The 19,916-nt window shown below is 39.6% G+C and overlaps 1 protein-coding gene across 2 annotated transcripts in view; it reads right to left on the bottom strand.

The window, feature by feature from the left end:
• Positions 1-495: 495 nt before the first annotated feature.
• The window catches only part of CIP2A (cellular inhibitor of PP2A), a 31,184-nt gene continuing 11,763 nt past the window's right edge, over positions 496-19,916 (bottom strand). For both annotated transcript variants that reach the window (XM_069971097.1, XM_069971098.1), the window contains 15 exons: positions 16,067-16,212; positions 15,771-15,846; positions 14,235-14,462; positions 13,858-14,017; positions 12,133-12,274; positions 11,559-11,658; positions 10,591-10,709; positions 10,110-10,296; positions 9,226-9,300; positions 9,035-9,145; positions 8,644-8,840; positions 7,272-7,385; positions 6,413-6,495; positions 4,294-4,433; positions 496-2,321 (listed from right to left, as the gene is read on the bottom strand). In XM_069971097.1, coding sequence (XP_069827198.1) covers positions 2,151-2,321; positions 4,294-4,433; positions 6,413-6,495; positions 7,272-7,385; positions 8,644-8,840; positions 9,035-9,145; positions 9,226-9,300; positions 10,110-10,296; positions 10,591-10,709; positions 11,559-11,658; positions 12,133-12,274; positions 13,858-14,017; positions 14,235-14,462; positions 15,771-15,846; positions 16,067-16,212 — 2,049 coding nt within the window. In that variant the 3' untranslated portion in view covers positions 496-2,150. The remainder of the gene's footprint in view (positions 2,322-4,293; positions 4,434-6,412; positions 6,496-7,271; positions 7,386-8,643; positions 8,841-9,034; positions 9,146-9,225; positions 9,301-10,109; positions 10,297-10,590; positions 10,710-11,558; positions 11,659-12,132; positions 12,275-13,857; positions 14,018-14,234; positions 14,463-15,770; positions 15,847-16,066; positions 16,213-19,916) is intronic.

Raw genomic sequence — 19,916 nt, 5'->3', positions numbered from 1 at the left:
TCACTCTCCATATAAATAAAGTCTAAAGTCTCCATATATAAAGTCTAAATTTAACATGGCATGTGAAATAAAACATGTTTGCAGTTTACATTAATTTTTTTTCTTGTTATCATGGGAAAAACTAGATTTTCTTGGAAATCTAAAAACACAGGAAGTCCCAGTTATCTGCGCTGATGGACACATTGAGCTGTGACACTGCACTGGCAGGGACTTCCTGTGTTTAGTCTCTTTTTTTCAACCAGCACAAGACTGGACCTGGATTTCTGGTAAGTTCAGCTTTGTTTTACGCATGATAAAAAAAAAAAAAAAAACAAGGTTGCAATATACATTCTTTATTTTTATGTCACATCCCTTCTACTTTAGGCTTTAGAAGTTATAATGACAGCGACACTTTAAACCTGCTTACTATTAATATCTATATTACAATAGTTTGTAAGCTCTAGAACTCCATCTTGGAGGAGGGGGACAAGAAAAAGCCAAAGCACACATGCTGTACATATTTAGCTTTAATATTTTCAGACACAAACAAAAACATCTAGTCTGGTTTCTGGTAAACTATACATTTATGAATGTAAATGCACCAATTTATTTACTTTGCAGGTATTTCTAAAACAGCCACTGAGCTTCTGTAGTGCTGACTGGAAAGTTAATGGTGAAATAGCAACATGTGTTACATATTCATTTTTGGTTGTAAAACTATTAAACATTTTATACGTTAGCTAAAATAAATATACTAAAATGGAATTCATTCTTATTGCTAAAAAAGTGCACAAAAGTCTGATACGAAGAGCAAAAGATAAATTATAATGAATTGTATTAGATGCCCATTTTCCAGCAACCATTCACCATTACGATTTAATGTTAAAAGTGACAGATTGCAGCCTGTTAAGGGCAACATAAAGTGATATTGTCATCCCCTAACTATGTGCGGTTCTCCACACCATCAACAAGTTTAGACGCTGCACATTTAAATTACACCTGCATAAAACTTGCCTGTGTCACCTTTCTGCTCTAAAATCGTTTCATTACATTGGTGGACAGTGTCACCTAGGCGGGGCTTCATGACAGTGGGGCACTCTTCCCAGTCAGGAGATGGGGCCCAACTCCCATGAAGCCCTGCCTAGACGACACTGTTGAAATAAAGTGAGAGTTAGGTGGCTGACAGTATCACTAAAACTATGGTCATCATTTGAAATGAGTTTCTGGAAATTCTAATATCTGTAGGCATAAAAGCTCAAGGCCAGTTACACACTGCATTAAAGGGGTTATCCAGGCTTAGATAGACATAGCCATTGTCTTCCAGAAACAGCAACAACTCCTGCTCCTGTCCTCAGTCCGGGTGTGGTTTTGCAGCTCCGTTCCATTGATGTAAATCAAGCAGATTTGTAATACCACACACAACCTTGGGACAGGAGCGGTGCTGTTTTTGCAAGAAAGTAGCTGTGATTTTTCTAGTCCTGGATAACCCGTTTAAGGCAGTGTTTCCCAGGTATATGTTGGTATACTGTAAAAAATGGATGCCGACATATACCATGGTGCACTTTGGAAGGCCCCATTTATTTTAAATGGTTGAAACACTAGTGACTGTGTTCAAACCACTTCCTGCATGTATGCATTTATTTTGCTAGACTCAATGCGATCTGTTGTGCTACTGGGTGCAGCTAAACATATACTTGCAGGAAGTGGCCTGGCCGTGGTCCATAGGTGGCTACGGCTGGGCCAATAAAGCCAACAGGCTGCTGCAGTGCACTATAGTATACGCTGCCAACCCTTTTTGTATATTTAGGATGCACTCCATTCCCGCAGTGTGATCCCAGACCAATCATTGTAAAATAAAAAGTCATGCAATGTTCTACTATACAAGTATACTATCATGCCAGCAACAAGTGTTTCCATGCACTGGAAGCAAAGATTGAGATTACAGAGGCATAACCATTTATTACACAATAATTGAACTTTACATAAAACACTATTTGAGCTTATTCAAGAGATGCCTTTTATAGGGACTGGATATTTCTTTGTAAAACCATTAAAAAGTAGTTTTGAATATTAGTATTTTATTTATAAAAAGTTCCTGTGTAGCATGATCATTCTTGCCTGTGCTATTACGAGCTTGCTGTACACTATGAATATATAATATGGCGGTTTGACTAAAGGCTGAGATTCACATTCTCTGTATTGAGTTTGCCACTACTCAGGCTGTGTATCATGGCAATCATATGGGAATGTTTGCTCAGCTCATCTTGTTGGCATTTTACTATTGCTTCTTTTTCTTCTAAACGTGCTTCTAGCTGGGTTTTCTGAACTTCTAGTGAAGATGCCTGTAGTTTATAGAAAACACACACAGTTAACAGATACTATATACTAAAATAAAAACGTATGTATCAAAAAGAAATCCGTTTTACTGAAATAGTCCTGCTCACATCTGTAACTGCCACGCTCTATGGGCCCCTGACCATTTAATAATCATGGCCCACCATGAGGCTAGGCCGTCAACTTTTATAGCTTGGATAACCCCTTTAAATTTCTTGGGCAATAAAAAAACCACTTTATGGTAAATTGCACCTCGGTTTTTAGTAGTGACCAGCGCGTAGGCTTTAAAAGAGACCGTATTCTTCAATATGCATTCTACAAGTACCATAGTACAGTTCGGTCATGTGAATGTTACTGTGATTTTAGTTTATAGAAGAATTTGTTTAATTTTGTGTAGGTCTTCTTGTGGCACAAAAACAACTTTGACCCATGGATTTTAAAAGATCTCAGAATTCAGATCATGTAAAAGAAAATGCGACTCAGTAGTTTTTCCATTTCTCAATAATCCAGCACAGCTCACATGCCCATTGAAGACACTTTTTGGTAGAAGTCAGGGGTCAGGCACTATGACCATTCTGCAGCCCTATATGAAGCAAGTGGTGATACACTGAGCCTTCTGACAGTTTTCTATCATAGCCAGCATGAACTTTTTCAGCAATCTGTGCTACGATACTTGTTTTGTAAAATCAGAGCAGATGGGCTATACTTTGCTCCCCAAGTGCTCCAATGAGTAAGGATTCCTTGGACCCCAATTACTATTAGATTTATACCCACAGTGATAGGTAATTATTACTAGTACATCTTGCCCAACAAAAGTTATAAAAATTACTAATAGACACTTATTATGGAAAACGTACCTACAGCGCATTTTCCCTGCACTTACTACAGCATGGAGAGTTCAGGTCTATGTGACGTGACATTACCAACTTTACAAACTGCCAACTCCTGCTGCTGCAGGTGTCGGCAGTTTATGTGATGTGACATCACCAACTTTACAGAGACCTGAACACGCCATGCTGTAGTAAGTGCAGGCATAATGCACTATAGGTGCATCTCCCATAATAAGTGCCTATTAGTAATTTTGATAACTTTTATTGGGCAATAACATATCCTACAATTATTTTGCCTGGACTTCCCCTTTAATTTGATGACATACAAATATGAAAAAAAACAATGTGCAGAGAATTTATTTGGGATGGATGTAAATCTACCCTGAAAAGTTGTTGACATTCTGGGGGTCAGACTCAAGCCTGAGGTGCACAACCCTTGTTATCGGTTACCCTCAGAGACAGAAGTAGTAGTAGTTTTCTTATTTTAATTTTTGTAACATCAATTTTGTATATATTTTTTTTAACCTCTGGCCTTTTATTTTTAGTGGATTTTATAGTTATAAAGTTGATAAATTATTTTCTGTAAAGCACAAGGCTTTCATTTTATGTCTTTTTTTAATTAATAGTAATATTTACAGGCAAGGGAATGTCAGTAATAACGGTTTCTGTCTTCTTTCTGAAGAGCCCGTCTGGCTCTTGTAAGTTCTATGCAATCCACTGTCTTCCTAAGGCTGGATTCTCCCGAGCGAATTACATATGCTTCATATGACTAATTCCCAGACTGGCAGCGGATCTGATGACCCATACTGGCAGGTGCCAGTCCAGATCATACTGGTGGGTTAGGCAGGAATTTCATCTAAAATATGGACACACACATGCACATGTAATATGCTCAGGTAAATGCGGCCTTATAGTTAACTCTTGTACTGCTGGAGAGCATTGTGCGAGCTGGTAAACCTGGGTACGAGTGTCAGAACCTGGTTGGTGGGTGCACTGCAGAGTGTTAACATCTGAGTAGCAAGAAAATAGAAACAGTTCACACAAATAGTAGATTGTGTGTGGTGGAACTAGAATACATTTCCACAGAGCAGTCTGAATGTGTTGTTATATATCAGACAAAAAAAACAAAAAAACAAAACACATTTCTTACCTTAATGCTCAAGTCCTTTCTTGCTTGTTCAGTTTTACTTAATTCCTTCCGAAGGATATCAATAGTTTCTTCCATATCTTCTTTCTCCTTTTGTTTCGCTTTAACCTTTTCCTCTAAGCCCTTTACTTTCTGTTGAAAATCTATTTAAAAATAAAAACTTGATACATGAAATTACACTTCATAGCCTGTATTTTTGATACACTGACATTAAATGAAACATTCAATTTTAAATTCAGAAATGATTATCTCCCATGTTAGCATGACAGCAGTCAGAGTAGTAGACAATACATCTAGTACACAAAACGCTGATTGGCAGCTTCTTCAACAATCTACCAGTGTTACCTTAAATGGTAATTCCCATCTCAACTTGTTATCTCCTATCCAAGTTAAATGTTGACATTTAATAATGAGATTATGTGAAAATTTGATGGATCGGTATGCAGCTTTCCAGGACTCTCTACATCAGTCAAAGAGGTGCTGGTAGTCAAAATTGATCAAACAGGATTATATATCAAAATGTCCCTCCAGGAGTCAGGGAAATTTTTGTGAAAATTGTGCTGCGCTGTGCACAATAGTCATTTTTCTCATATGCATTAGTTTTGAATTCTGTGCTGGAATAGGTTTCTCCCCACCGCATCTAAGTATACAGGAGAATAGGTGCTTGGAAAACCATTTCCTCTACTGAATTTAAAACTGATGTATACAGTTGTACCTTGGTTTAAGAGTAACTTGGATTAAGAGCATTTTGGTTTAAGAGATCACAGTTTTTGAAAATTGTAAATTGGTTTAAGAGCATTGCTTTGGTTTAAGAGCTCCAGGTACTGAATAGGAGGTGGAGCAGGGGAGGGGCATGGCCTGCATAGCGAGGTCTACAGCCCTGTACTTTGGCCCAGGAAGGCTCCCTCACCTTCCAAAACATGGCAGATCCACTTCAGGCTGGGGCTTACATCAGGGGACAGGACTGTTGAGGTAATCTCTTCATAGCTGTAACACCTCTCTCCCCAGACAGAGAGTGCTGCTATACTGTGCCCACATCTGCTCTGCTCATTCCTTCATGCTTCCTGCAGTGTCTGTCAGCCCTTGTGTTTCCCATCCTCGCCATTATGGGGATCTGCAGTTCCATCCTGTATCTACAAACTGCTGCTGTGTTTTTCAGGTTTATGCCCTTACTATACATTATACACCACATGATTGCTAAACTGTACAGTAACTTATATTATCACATATTCAGCTGTTTAATCTGTTCTACATGGTGTGGAACCAATTGTTTGCATTTTATTGATTTCTTATGGGAAGTTTAGTTTTGGTTCAAGAGTGGATTTGGATTACAAGCACAGTCCCGGAACGAATTATGCTCATAATCCAAGGCACCAAGTAATTTGAAAAATTACTATTGTGCACAGTGCTGGGCATCATTGTTCAAAAATCAATGGTATACTTTGACACAAACACCCATTAAAGGGGTTACCCAGGATTAGAAAGAAAACACAGCTACTTTCTTGCAAAACAGCACCACTCCTGTCCTAAGGTTGTGTGTGGTATTACAACTCTGCTCTATTCACTTCAATGCAACCAAGCTACAAAACCGAACCCAAACTAAGAAAAAAAAAGAAAAATGCTATTTCTAGAAAAAAAAACAAACATGTTTTTCTAAGCCTGCATAAATTTATTTATGGAAAAAAGGTCAGAGTGGCACTCAGGTGGTACTTGAGGAAAGGAATATAATCACAGCAAAACAGTTCAATAGAAAATCCTGGCACTCACCAATATCATAAACTGCCAGGCAATCGACAAAGGCGGCTGCTGAAACGTGTTCTGCTGCATGTTCACACTTGTATGGTTATGGATATTGAATAAACGTTGAACTCATTTAACTGTCAGAATTCGGCTGTGTTCATATGTGGTAATTTGGGATGTAAACATCCAAAAGGACACACACACACAGAGTTGTTTTAATGTTTTTGGAAAAGTAAACGGCAAGAGAGAGAAATTATTTTTTACAGTTTGCGACTCACCTTTCCTGATTTTGTACACAAATCATAAGGGGTAAAATGTACCATTTATCATTATTAGATCATGATAGGGAACATTGTTTGGGGAGTAAAATCGCTTTACTTACTCGATATTTTGCTCTCCCTATCTTGAAGTTGTTTGCACACTTCTTTTCTTTGATTATCAATGTCTTCTAACTGTGCCAATGTTCTGAAATAATACAACAGCGTGTTCAGATAAACTTAAAGCTACAGCATACCTAATTTTTACCTGCAAGGACATGATAACGTTGTAAAGTATTGGGCCCTATTCAAATTGTATCTTGTAGTGTCCACCAGAGGTATGTGTCAGGGGGGATCCCGGACATGTATGGATGCAACAGAATAGCACCAGAAACCCATATCCTCCCGGTAAATATAAATACATTATACAATCCATCAAATATATTGGAAACTGCTGACACAAACTGCCTGTGTGGAGGCCAAAATGTCCGTCCTGACAAATAACTATCTTTTGCAAGTCTTACGGTGTAAACACTCAGTTTATATATTATGTATATAAAACAATTGTATTAGCGACTTTTTGTCTAAACGCCTGTCGTTTAAAAGGGAAAAAAAATTATCGCTTGTTGTTTGCTAAACGATCGTTAAAGTGATTTATCTGTATGTATAAACAGACCCTAAGAATGGAGAGGTGTCTGCAGGCAGCAAAGAAAATATAGGAATGTCCCAAGCTACCATTAACAGTTCTGGTATAGAAGACAACCGATATTATAATAAAATTGACATTAGGGTTGCTTTATGTTAATTGCGTAATTTATGTAGTAACACAGATTATATAACATCTCTTAAAATTGTAGATGACATGACTTTTGATATAAATAGTTATAGTGAAAGACATTTTCTTTTGAAACATATGGAAGGCAGATGACTCTGTGGTAATGACTTTTTGCATATATGGTTCATAAAAGAAAAATTCAACCTTACTTTTCATTCTGTTGCTTGAGGGAGTCGTTGAGTTTTTTCATGTTTTCTGCTTGCTTACTTAATACGCTGTATGATCCTTGCAGCTCCTTGTACTGCTTTTCACAGAGTTCATACCTATAAAACCGGAGATGTTTATTTACTGTGCAAGATCTACAAGGCCAGTACAGAGTATTGTAGTCTGTTTTAAAGCCAAGAGCTAAATCGCAAGGCCACAAAAACAGGTTTCTTCTCTCGTCAAAGTACATTGACACGGAATGGTAATGCTACAAAAACTAGAAACACATAGTGGGGTTTTGAAAAGCAATTGCAGTTTCTCCTCACAGGTTTGTTTTGCATGTAAATGCCATTAAGTAATGAGAGCATCTTAGAACTGTGTGCTGTGTCACTGTTATTTCTACTGGGAATGTACAAATAAATAGACAACTAGGAGCTTACCTTGTCTATTGGGATAATACTCAACACACATAACGTGGGTCATACAAGATTATTGCTTTATGTCCCAGCTATGTCAGCATCCTGTCAAAACATGACAGCCAAACTGCTGACAGGCCAATAAAAAGGATGGGGAGGAGAGTCCATATATACCTTTGGCTTATTTACTGCAAGAATTCACTGAGCAGGAGGTATACAGTGTATACCTCCTGTTCAGCACATAGTTCCAATGGGGGCCTAATGTTGAGCACCACAGAAACTACATTAAGAGCAGGAGCTCCTGCTCCTCTACAGTAGGCAGCAATGCACACCGCAGATACAGAAGATTTATGATATTGTGTTGGGCCAGTTTTGGGCTTAAAAAAAATAAAAAAATTGAGTGTAGGGCACAATCTAAAATAATTACAAAATCATTAATTCAAGTAAAGGCTCCTTAAACAAATCCAACACAAAATCTCGGCAATACCCACACGGCTTGACGTACTAACAATCCCCCATCCACCTTCATGCATGAAGGAACACATAAGGATAACCGTGGTGCACAGCAACAGAATCCAAAATAGTCTCACCAGGGATGAAATCACTGCAGCACACACAATCTCCTTCAGATTTAACTTATTTTGCTTACAGAGGATACATAAACTTGGACACAAGACAGGCTACAGCCATTTCACGCAGATCGTGTGTGCCGCAGTGATTTTATTTCTGGCGAGACTTCAAGGAATCTTGGTAGGTTTACTCATCATTAGTAACCAACATACCTGCACTTTTACTTTGTGCACAAGTGGGCACATGATACAAAAAAGCAGACATTTATGCAAGTAGAGTTACTAAATCCTAATAGCATCTGTTGTGTGGCTGATTTTGTTTTTGGGGTATATGTAATCTGTAATAAATACACCAAAAACTGCACAAATGTCGATTAAGTAAGAGCACTTACTTCAATATGTGGTCCGCATAGCAGACTTTTAGTTTTTCATGCTCTTCAGCCACAACCTGTAGCTTTTTGCTGTGCTGGAATAGCTGCTCAATGTCACTCTTTGCTCGATCAGACTCAAGTTGTTGAGACTTTAGAAGCAAGCTGTGTTCCTCATTCTTCCTTTCTGCCTCCTTAAGTAATGTAGCCAGTTTTCTTGCCTGCAGTATTAAATGAATCCAATGTGAATAATATGGTGGTGCAGTATAGTCAAGACATTCACTTATACTACAGTGGAAGAATAAGTATATCCAGAGAGTATAGCAATTTACTGAACAATATCAAAAGGAACCTTATATATGCAGCTGAGCTATAGAAGACAAGATGCAGATGTCTCTACAAAGCATTGTCTTACCTCTGCCTCAGCTTGTGCTCTTTGCCATTGGTACTGGGAAATAAGTCGATCTGCCTGAGCAAGAGCTAAAGTCTTTGCTTCTAAAAGATCCTGCAGCCGACTTTCTTTAGACTGTAAAACATAGGACAGATAGAGAACTAGTTTTCTTTAGGGGACACCCCAAAATACCCGAGTAAAAGCTTTGTACTTACAGCAAGTGCACACAGTTTTTGTTCATAAACATCCATGATATCGGAAATCCTAACGTCATTCACTTGTTCTTTCAACTGTAAAACATAAATTATTTACACATACAGAAGTGCTGCAAAATCTGTTGGTGCTATACAAATAAATATTATAGGATCTGCAGGAGATTTGAAGCTGTGGATAACAATGCAACTAAATGGTTGAACACAGCAGTAAATCTGCAGCTTCCGATCTACAAAATCAAATCTGCTGTACATCCTATATGTGTGAATGGAACCTGACAATAGTCAGAAGGATAATTGTTTATGTTTGTATTGTTCTAGTTGACATGCTAGTGGACCAAACATGCATCTAAGCAGCAGCATAGCATACTATCAGCAGTTTAGCATATGAATATTTTGTGTATGCCTAAAACAAGAACCACATCCTTTATTAGCTAAAGTGACCAAATGTATATGGCTTATGGCCCCATAGACCAACAGAACTTTATTTTCAGACGATAGGACACCATGTACATTTTTTTTAATATACAAGAACACATTGATGTTATTCGGGTAAAATTGCTTGCATTGCTTTTATTTGCAGACGTCTGTAAAAGCAGTCTCACACAATACCATCCTAAATATAATGATGGGACGCCATGATTTCACATTGATTTTTATGTGGGAGGAAAAAAAAAAAAAAAAGATGCAAGCAATGTCAAGAATACAACTATTGCTCCCATCTTTGTATTCCCACTCCAAACCACAATGCACGCATGATGCTGCTGAAGTATATTTTCTGCTTTAATATACATGTCCAGTGCTGCTTTGTGCTCCAATGTTTTCTGTGATGCTAGAGATGTATTTTGTGTTGCACTTATATGGTAATGAATACATATACGTTTTACCTCCATCCCAGACTGTAGTTTTTGAATGAGCTCCTGGATATTGGAGGATGACTTATCCATGCTGTGTATTTTAGGGGTCTGTGAGGGTTTACAATTGTTTGTAGTAACATGCAATCCAAATCTTTTGGATGGATGATCTGTTTCTTGCTGTATGTATGCATTATTAGCAGCAATACTTTCCCCAAGCCTAAAAGGCACAGAGTATATTATAGCCATAGAATACAAAACCATCAAGCTCTGCATAACACGAACCTGTCCAAGAGATACTAAAGATAAAACAAACAATACTACTATCTATAAACACGACATGCCAACCACCACATACTAAAACGTGCATCAACCATAAAGCATTTATTGGACCCCCCCTCCCCCACTGTATATACTTAAATACTAAATTTAAAGGTTTGAAGCTGTTTTTATCTCTGATACTTCTTAAAGCTTACCATATTTATATAGCTTTTTTTTTTTGTCATTTACTCACACAAATGCTGGGAAGTCAGGTAGTGGTGCAGCTTCAAATAAAATCCGAAGGCCTGCCTGAACTCTCTCTCGGTTATCGGAGGTTAAAGCAAAAGACAGCGATGGGATCAAACGTTGGTCCTGCAACAGGGACAAGTTCAGAAATTAAAGCAGTGACCTGATGGGTCACAAAATGGTAATTTTTATACTTAAATTTATGGTTATAAAGGTAACAAAAGTATTTAGAGCGACTCTGTACCCACAATCTGTCCCCCCAAACCACTTGTACCTTCAGATAGCTGCTTTTAATCCAAGATCTGTCCTGGAATCTGTTCGGCAGGTGATGCAGTTCTTGTCCTAAAAAACAACTTTTAAACTTGCAGCCCTGAGTCAAATGGCCATGCCCCTAGAACATTTTCTCCTGTGTGAAAACTGCCCAGGTGCCTTAACGATCCAGCCCATGTGCTGTGCTGACACAGGTGAGGAATAGTAGACAATCTGCCTGGGGCATTCCTAATGATGAGGAGGGCGGGGAGGAGGGACAGAGAGGGTGTACCAGCCTAATGCATACACAATCTAGGCCACTCCCATTGGACACAGGGCTGCCAGTCTAAAAGTTGTTTTTTTAAGGACAATACCTGCATCACCTGCCGAACGGACCCCAGGACAGATCTTGGATTAAAAGCAGCTATCTGAAGGTACAAGCGGTTTGGGGGGGTCAGATTGTGGGTACAGAGTCGCTTTAAAAAAAATATGTATCGGAAATGTAAATTGCTATAAAAAATGTTGCTATTATATATTATGCTAAATGCGTTCTTGTATGTATTTGTAGAAAATGCTAAATGTATCCACCCTCCTCCTCCACAGCTCGGTACTGCACTGGGGCATACAGCACAGCTCTCTTAGTGAGCAGTATGCCAGTCCTCAGGCATGACCACTACAGCAATGGAATACTTATCAACTCCATATTAACAAGCCAACAATCCATACCTGTAGAATCTTATAGAAGGCTGCTTCCATATTTGTGACCAACTGTTTTAGTCTGCTCATTACATCCAACGTCTTCAGTATAACATCTGATGAAACATTGCTTGACACAAACACAAACATTGTTTAAAAAAATGCAACCACATGTACATTAGGCCTAGCAGTATTTCTGGCCATTATATAACATATATGGTACTTTTGACCAGCTTTCCCCTCTGCAGGCCCAATCTCTATTTTTGTTATCCGTGATCTAGTGGGTAGAACCTAACATCTATACTGTCTCCCATACACTGCGCATGCACACACACAGATCCTCTTCTCCTAAATCTCTGCACTGTGTTGTATGCCAACGGTAACATCTGTATTTGTCTCTATATCCCCTGATTATAGAGTCAGGGGTCTCTATTAGGCATACATGCTCCTCAATATGAAATATTGACACCCCAATCACTAGATATTCACTTTCAAGGGTTCCCTAACCTATTTAACGATAGAAAAATCTTAGTTGTTGGGTTGATGTCCTCTTCAACATATCACAGTTTATGAACTGTATATAAAAAAAACCTAAGGAACTTACGAGAGTTCTGAGTCCACCATTTTGGCACCAAAGCTGGAATCTGCACCATTGAATGCAAACTGATAATCAACAAGACCGACACATTTGCCGACAGCGAGCTTCATGGCTATGCGGGACTTTAATGCATCATCGTCACAAAGCGGTGCACAGGGTTAGGGAAAATATATATTTTTAGTTTTTAAGGCATAAGCTGTTGTATCTAACCGTCATGTGTTATACTTTCTGCTGTGCCTGTATTTTCTCTCTGATATGTAACATATTGATCTTAATGACGCCCACAACAATTATCACCCATTTTTTTGTGTAAGCTAAATGTAACAAACACAGAAAAAAAAATAAACATTTGTTGGTACATTGTATACCAATGCCAACAAAAAGCGCAACTTGCCCCATGAAAAAGAAACCCTTTTTATGTTTTCACAGACTTAAAAATAAAAATGTTATGGATCTTGAAGGTGAGGAGGAAAAAAACAAAACAAAAAAGAAAACTGGCAGGAAAAGGATAATGTAATGTACATGGCCAGCTGTAATGACAGAGCCGAGCGTGCTTCACAGAGCCAACATGGGACATGTGAATGCAGCCTTAGTGTGCAGTGTCAGTTTATACCGCAGTTCTCTCATTAAAGGGGTACCACAACATTGTTATTTTTTGCTAACACTCTGCTTTAATAATAAAGTTATATAATTTTGCTTTCACAGAGTGCTGGATTCAGTTTCCCCTGTGTACTGTATATTCTTGTATATAGTACCCCAGTGGAGGATGCCTATTGCACAGCAAGCTGCAGTTGTCATCTCTCTGGTAAAGTCATCAGAGGGAGCGGTGATAGCAATTACCGTTCAATGTGGAGATGCAGCCGCACTGTGCTAAAGAGATGAGAAGCTGCCAGTTCAGTGAGTACTGTTGTCTATGTCTCCTATGGATTTGTTAAACATTTTTTATGCAGATATAAGTGTCTCTACACTAGCTCACCAGCTATATTTCACAAGACTGTGGAGGTGGTGTTGACTGTTATACTAAACAGTGCTCTAAAGGCCCTATGACACAGGCAAATTATTGGCAATGAGCCTTCCCAGAAACACTTATTCAGCCTGTGTAAAAGTGGCAGCAACCAGCGGGAACACGTCCGTTTGTAGGCTAATTGGATCTTTGGTGCGGCGGTAAAATCTATCATTATCAGGCGCACATATCTGTGTAAACAGGAGACATATGGCCGATTATGATTGTTAAAGGGGTAGTGCGGCGGTAAAGAATTATTCAGACAGTTATGCTCAGCCAATCGCGGCTGAGCATCGGATGACGCTGCAGAGGGCGGCCGGCATTCGAGACAGTCAGAGCTGTTTGCCAGCCGCCCGAAGACGACGTCACTGGCTGAAGATCGGAGACAGGGGTCGGCACGTGACAGAGTATAGCGCACCACACTTCCGGGTACACGGGGAAGGGGGCCATTCACAGACATAACATACATTACAAAGTTGTATAACTTTGTAATGTGGGTTAGTCTGTGAATAATTCTTTACCGCCGCACTACCCCTTTAATGGCCGCATGAATAATTCAACAATCGTTTGTGCAGCCCGGCTACACAATTTGTTATGCCTTGTGAATGCGCCGCAAACGAGTGCTGATCTCACTGAACAGTGCTCATTTACACCTGTACACAGTCCCATATCAGGCCGTGTAAAATGACTCTCTAAAAAAAAAAAAAAAAACCTTGATGAAAGGATATTGATCAATACATCCATTGATTTCACCATTCTTTCACATTTCTTTTTTGTTAATTGTTCATCCAAAGGTTGATCGGGAACATGAAGTTGCTCAAGGATAACTGGCATCAGAAGGTCAACAAACCTTTCTGCAGACTGGCTGGTTCCAGAGTCAATAGCATCCTAATTGTATGGCAATAAAATAAAAAACTTGTAGCATAAACATTTAGAGGTACCCAAAACATTATCATTGATCTTTAGAATAGGCCGTCATAGTTTTAAAGTCACCAGGGGCCCACTTCTCACTATTTTTGCAAACACATTATGTGCATTTTTCAAACTTGAAAAAAATAAGATTTACTGTACAAATTGAAAGGAATGAGGAAAGGTAGACATTTACTGCAAATACTTCCTTGAAGAGTTCCAGTGCCAGTACTGCACAGTTCTGGGGGGCTTCCAGAGCTTGGCTTGACCAATGAACAAGAGCCACAGCTGGCTCAGGAGATTTTGTACGTGGCCCAAGTCTCCCGTTCCCTGCTGCAGGAATACTTGATTGTTCTAGTATAGCCTGCCGCAACATGTGTCGTAAGCTGGTGACCGAGCAGAAAGCCAGCAACAATTCTAAAACCTGAAAGTATAGAACTTAAATTATTAAGAATGAAACTTATGGACCCATAGCATCTTGATATTATGTAGCAAAACATCAACTGAAATAACTGACTCCATTGAGCATATATAAATGTTATACTATTCAAAGAGGCATGAATTCAAAACACAACAAATTTGCTATTCAAGGGGTATTTTTAAATACAGATAATTAATATCACGATGGGGATGTCATGAGAAAAAAAAAAAGAAAAAAAAAAGAAACAAACATACTCGTTGCTCTGTCTTTTACTTTGGAGATGGAACTGTCTTGGCAATGATAGCTTACTCAGCCAATCACACACTGTTGCAGGATATCACTCCATGTAATAGAGACAACGATCAGCCGATGAAAAGATAATCAGCTTATCATTTCTTTGGGTCCGGTCCTAAAATCATCGACCAACAACCGCGCATCGCTAAGTGTAATAGTGATGCGCGGCTGATGGCTTATAATTAAATAAACTGTTTATACATTATCTCTCTACGTTCCTGGTCTTCTCCTGCCCTCTGCTTGCTTCCTAGCACTGCAGCTTCTCTGAGCTGACAGGCCACTCAGCCAATGACTGGTCAGGAGCAAAAGTTGCACGGACATCACTAACGATATATACATATAGCCCTTGCTAAACGATAATTGAGCCGTGTAATAGGCTCAGTATATTATTGATCAGGCTGTCATTGGCCCATCTAATAGGACCCTAAGGGTTGGAGCTTTATTGAAGGCTCTGGACTAGTGTCCTGCCTTTGCTATCAGCCATATGATCTACTGTCTGTTAGCGAAAGCAAGAGAATAGGAATCCTGTGGCTGATATCAGTAGGACGTGCACAGCAATACCAAGTACTGGCAGAATAGAGTCAATAGTAGCAACAGCATCACACCGCTCTATTTAACATCTCTGCAAAGTCCCACCACGGACTGCACCATCTGGTTTTCAATGTTTCGGCTAGCTGGGGACAGTGGCACATGCATGTTGAGGACTGATCTGGAGTTTGGCATTGCTAGATACATTTCTGGCTCCTCTTGGTCTATTCATCAGTAGCCTTTTGCCATCTGTCACTGTCAGCACCACTAAAGAACATACCACCCGTGCGGAATTTCTATCTTTGCTGACTAACCAGACAAATGCATTAGCAGGAGGATTGTAATCCCATGTACCAAGGGGGGACTGGGGCACAGAGCATTCCCCTCACAGAATATAAAGACATGTGTATTATGGAGACCCTGTATTATAGGAACAGACTGTTGTTGTATTGCTCTGCAAAAGGAGAAAAAAAAGAAAAAGAGAAATACCTTCAAAGCCGAATCTGGATCCTTGCCATGTAGGAGGCCCAGTACTTGAATAAGGCATGAATTAAAGTGTTCATATCTAAAGGTAAGGCACAAAAGGCAAGCGATATTTGCATGTGATTGTGTAAAAAATACTGACAACAGAACTAGAATAAAATACATTCATTTATACTTCCATGAGGTTACTGGGTCTAAAGAACATACAGTATGCATTTGATCTATCGCGGTCTCTCTCTCCCCAACACACATCAATATAGGTTATACACAGACATGGACAAAATGAAAACATGAACTCCAACCTTGATAAATAATCTGCAACTTTGGGGTTCTTCAATAAGTCCATAAGGAGGTCCACTGAGTATTTCCTGGTCAGTGTGCCATCCCCATTTACAAGAATGTTAAATATTAACTGAAATGTTTGATGGATGTTTTTGGAATGAAAAAGCTAGAGAAAAAAAAAGTGAATTTAAAATTATACACTATATACACAAGTGGAAATGATCGATAAAAATCACACTTTAAAGTTAGTTCTGAAGATACACAGATCAGCCATAAAACCACATTACTTCGGGCCCTTTTTCATGGCCTGAGGTGTGGCTATGTAAGGGTTGATAAGCACCTTTATCGATGTATCGTTTGTGCAGCCATTTAAATGCATTATCGCCTCCTACAAACACTCATTAACAATAATCGTCCCATGTGACCGATCCTGCAACCAAAATAGCTGTGACCCTTATGGCCTCCACAAGACCACTGAAAGTGTCCTGTGGTTCTTGGCACCAAGAAATAGCAGTAGATACTTTAACACGTACCTGTCACTAGAACAAACTTCTCACATGTTATAGCCACATGTCAGAAGTTTGTATCGGTGAGGGTCCGAGTGCTGAGACCGCCGCTGATTGCTAGAACGAAGGGGAAGAAGTGCTTTGCAGCACATGCTCTGCCCCTTTATGTCTGCTTTCTATGTCTGCTTTCAATGTTAAAGGGGTTGGCCACTTTAAAGTAAAATTGCTCAGTGTACAGTATTAGTAGGTGTACTCACTGCTCTTACGGACAGCAGCTCCCCGTGTACCTCAAAGAGCTAAAATCACACTCCCCTCATTCAGGCTGTGCTTCCCTGCTCTGTGGTGTTTCTTTCTATGAGATGGCTGACATAGAGGAGCATGTGACTATGCCCTGCCCCACAGTGTCCACCACTGAGCCTGTATATGCCTATAGAGGACACTAGGGGTAGGGCATGGTCACATGCTCCTCCATGTCAGCCATTTTATGGACAGAAACAAAACAGAGCAAAAGGGAACTAGTTGCGTTTAGGACCACATATGGGGTACTGCTGTACTCGGGAAAAATTGCTTTAAGTGACACTGTCACCTCCTTTGTGCATTCTGACATCTCTACACAGGTGTAAAGGGTAAATTTAGTGTTTTTCATACCTTATTTCATATCATACGTCATGGTGTTTGTTCAAGTAAAAATACAATCTGCAGTTGATAAAAGATGACTTAAGTGGGCGTGGCCACTTAGCCCAGCCCACAACGGCACCGTTAGTCCGGCCCCTTGACGCCCATTGGTTGGCCGACGTAAAGGGGCTGGGGTCTAGACCTTTCGGCCAGCCTGTTACATTGGCCGGCGAAGAGGGCGGGGCCAACGGCACCATTGTGGGCGGGGATAAGTGGCGCTAATGCCGTGAGGCCTCGCCCACTTAATACAATCTGCAGTTGATAAAAGGACACTTTTTACTTGAACAAACACCATGATGTATGATATGAAATAAGGTATGAAAAACGCTAAATTTACCCATTACACCTGTGTAGAGATTGTGTCAGAATGCAAAAAGGAGGTGACAGTGTCACTTTAACAACTTTTAAAGGCTATTACCCCTGTCCTGCGAAAATTTTAATCTTTGAAGTTAACTGTATAGGGGGAAAATAAACTCCAATTTTCAACTTCACAGCCCAATCCTAAATTTCCTCAAGCACCTAGGGGTTCAAATCCAATCTACCTCCCTAGATAAATTCTACAGCCATATTATAGGGACATTTAAAAAAACAAAACAAACAAAAAAAAAACTACAGAATGTCAGTAATACATTTTGATTACATTTTTCTAATACCTGCCATGGCACAGGGGGGAAAATGGAATTGAAATTCTGCAAAAAAAATTTACCTTCAGTTTGCTTTTAATCCTGTGAGCAACCTGAAGGGTTAAACTGTGTATATTTGATTTATTGTTTTGAATTATTTCAGGGCTGCAGTTTTAAAATGGGATGATTTATGAAGGTTTCTAGCATACAGGCCCTTCTAATCCACATTAGAAATGAATTGGGGCTAAAATTTTAACATTTGTAAAGGTCCATTTAGGATAATGCCAACAAAAAGAAGCATACTGCAAATGTGAATGATCACATTGGTGTGGCATGACTATCTTTGTTACCAGTAGAGAATTTGAAAATTAGATAAATGCATATTTTTCCTTGGCTGCGGAGTTAAGGGGTTACTGAAGAGAAAAGTCAGCATGGTGATGATCCGCTATTGTGCCTGCTCTGTTCACTGCCAAATCACTTACGGTCCTATCTGTTAATTTTCCTAAAAATACTGTTTAGATAAAGTGAACTGTTCTGGTGCGAGGCTTGAAGCCTCCACTATTACAAAGGACAAATAATCAGAAAATAGAGAGGTGCTTGACCTTGACAGGACAGCTGTCTGCAGCCAACACCCACTTCAGAGCACTGACTAAAGTTCAAGAACAGAAGGAATAACATACTTCTCTGCTATCAGCTGTAGCTCCCTTACACAGCTACAGGATGACAGTCTACAGAGCTTGAAAGCCACTGCATGAAATACCATACCAACCTCAATGACAATGTGGTACTATGAATAGGGGTGAGGCACCACGTCCTGCCATTATTAGTGGCAATATAGAGGAAGGCTGCGACACCTACTAAGAGGGCAGCTCTATTCTTACAAGTGAGGAGCGGAGGACTCCTCTCAAATGATGCGTAAAGCCTTTGCTGGATGGCACTCGTGTATAGCACTCGCTCACTGTTATTTATCAGCCAATATTACAGTCCGTCATCTACATGCATCTGCATGTTTTTTATATCAGCCTTAGCAACGTGCTCCTGCCTGGTGTGAATGGTGTTCTTGGAGAGCTGACCAAATTTGTCTTTTTTTTTTATGTTTATGTTTTTTCTTATATGTTACTTTCTCCAGAGTTGGATCAGCTCTTTTGGTCTTTGTACCTGGCGATAAAACTATCAATGTTGTTTAACAACAGGCCCTGTCATTGAGCCCTATGACTCCAACTCCCCGTTTAATAATACCCAACAGAGGGCTAAAAATGAAAGACAGTGTGTAAATGCTGAGGCATATATGGCTTTTAGCGATCCCCTTAAACAACATGAGGGAATGGATTGGCCTCCTGTGCAATAGTGAAACAAATGCAATGAACACACACACAAAAAACTTTATATTTCAGACAGTACCGGGTCATTTTTCTAGTTTGTATCTAAACTTAGGAATGACAGTAATCCTAAAATGGGAGAACAATCTAGGCCTCACTTTCTAAGACCATGACTGGTTGATGGCCTTCCACACGTCTAGGATTTTGCTGAGATGTAGTGCACAAAGACAGTCTCTGCATAAAACTACAAGGTAGTATTACACTTCAGATACATTGGCAGTTATATAGCCAGATTGCTCAGATAGGTGTTGGAGGGGTTGCGTCCTTAAAGGGTCACTCTTCCATACACTATGGACCTGTCCTGTAGCTTAGACATACTGGGAAAAATGCAGAAGTGTGTAATTCGTTGACTACCCTTGACGAAAAGTGGTACCCCAATTGGTCCCCTTACTCACTGGTTTGCACGACTTCCCCCTTGCCCAGAGGAAACTTTTGTCTATAATATTCATAGTTGCTAAAATAGTATTAGTAAGGTATTAAGTCACCCACTGAGCCAACACTTAAGGAACTTGTGATTCTATTAATCTCACATATATGTATGAATACACAATAGCTACGGGCAATCTGCCTTTCAAAACATTTCAAAAAACATGGACTCCATTGTTAATCCAGTTATGGTAATTTCCCTTGAACCCTTCTCTTACTTATTCCCAAGGCAGCCAGTGAATCGTTATACAGAGGTAGGTT

Source organism: Dendropsophus ebraccatus, chromosome 5 (genome assembly GCF_027789765.1).
Source record: "Dendropsophus ebraccatus isolate aDenEbr1 chromosome 5, aDenEbr1.pat, whole genome shotgun sequence".
NCBI lineage: Eukaryota > Metazoa > Chordata > Amphibia > Anura > Hylidae > Dendropsophus > Dendropsophus ebraccatus.
This window is presented reverse-complemented; position numbering and strand designations above follow the sequence as displayed.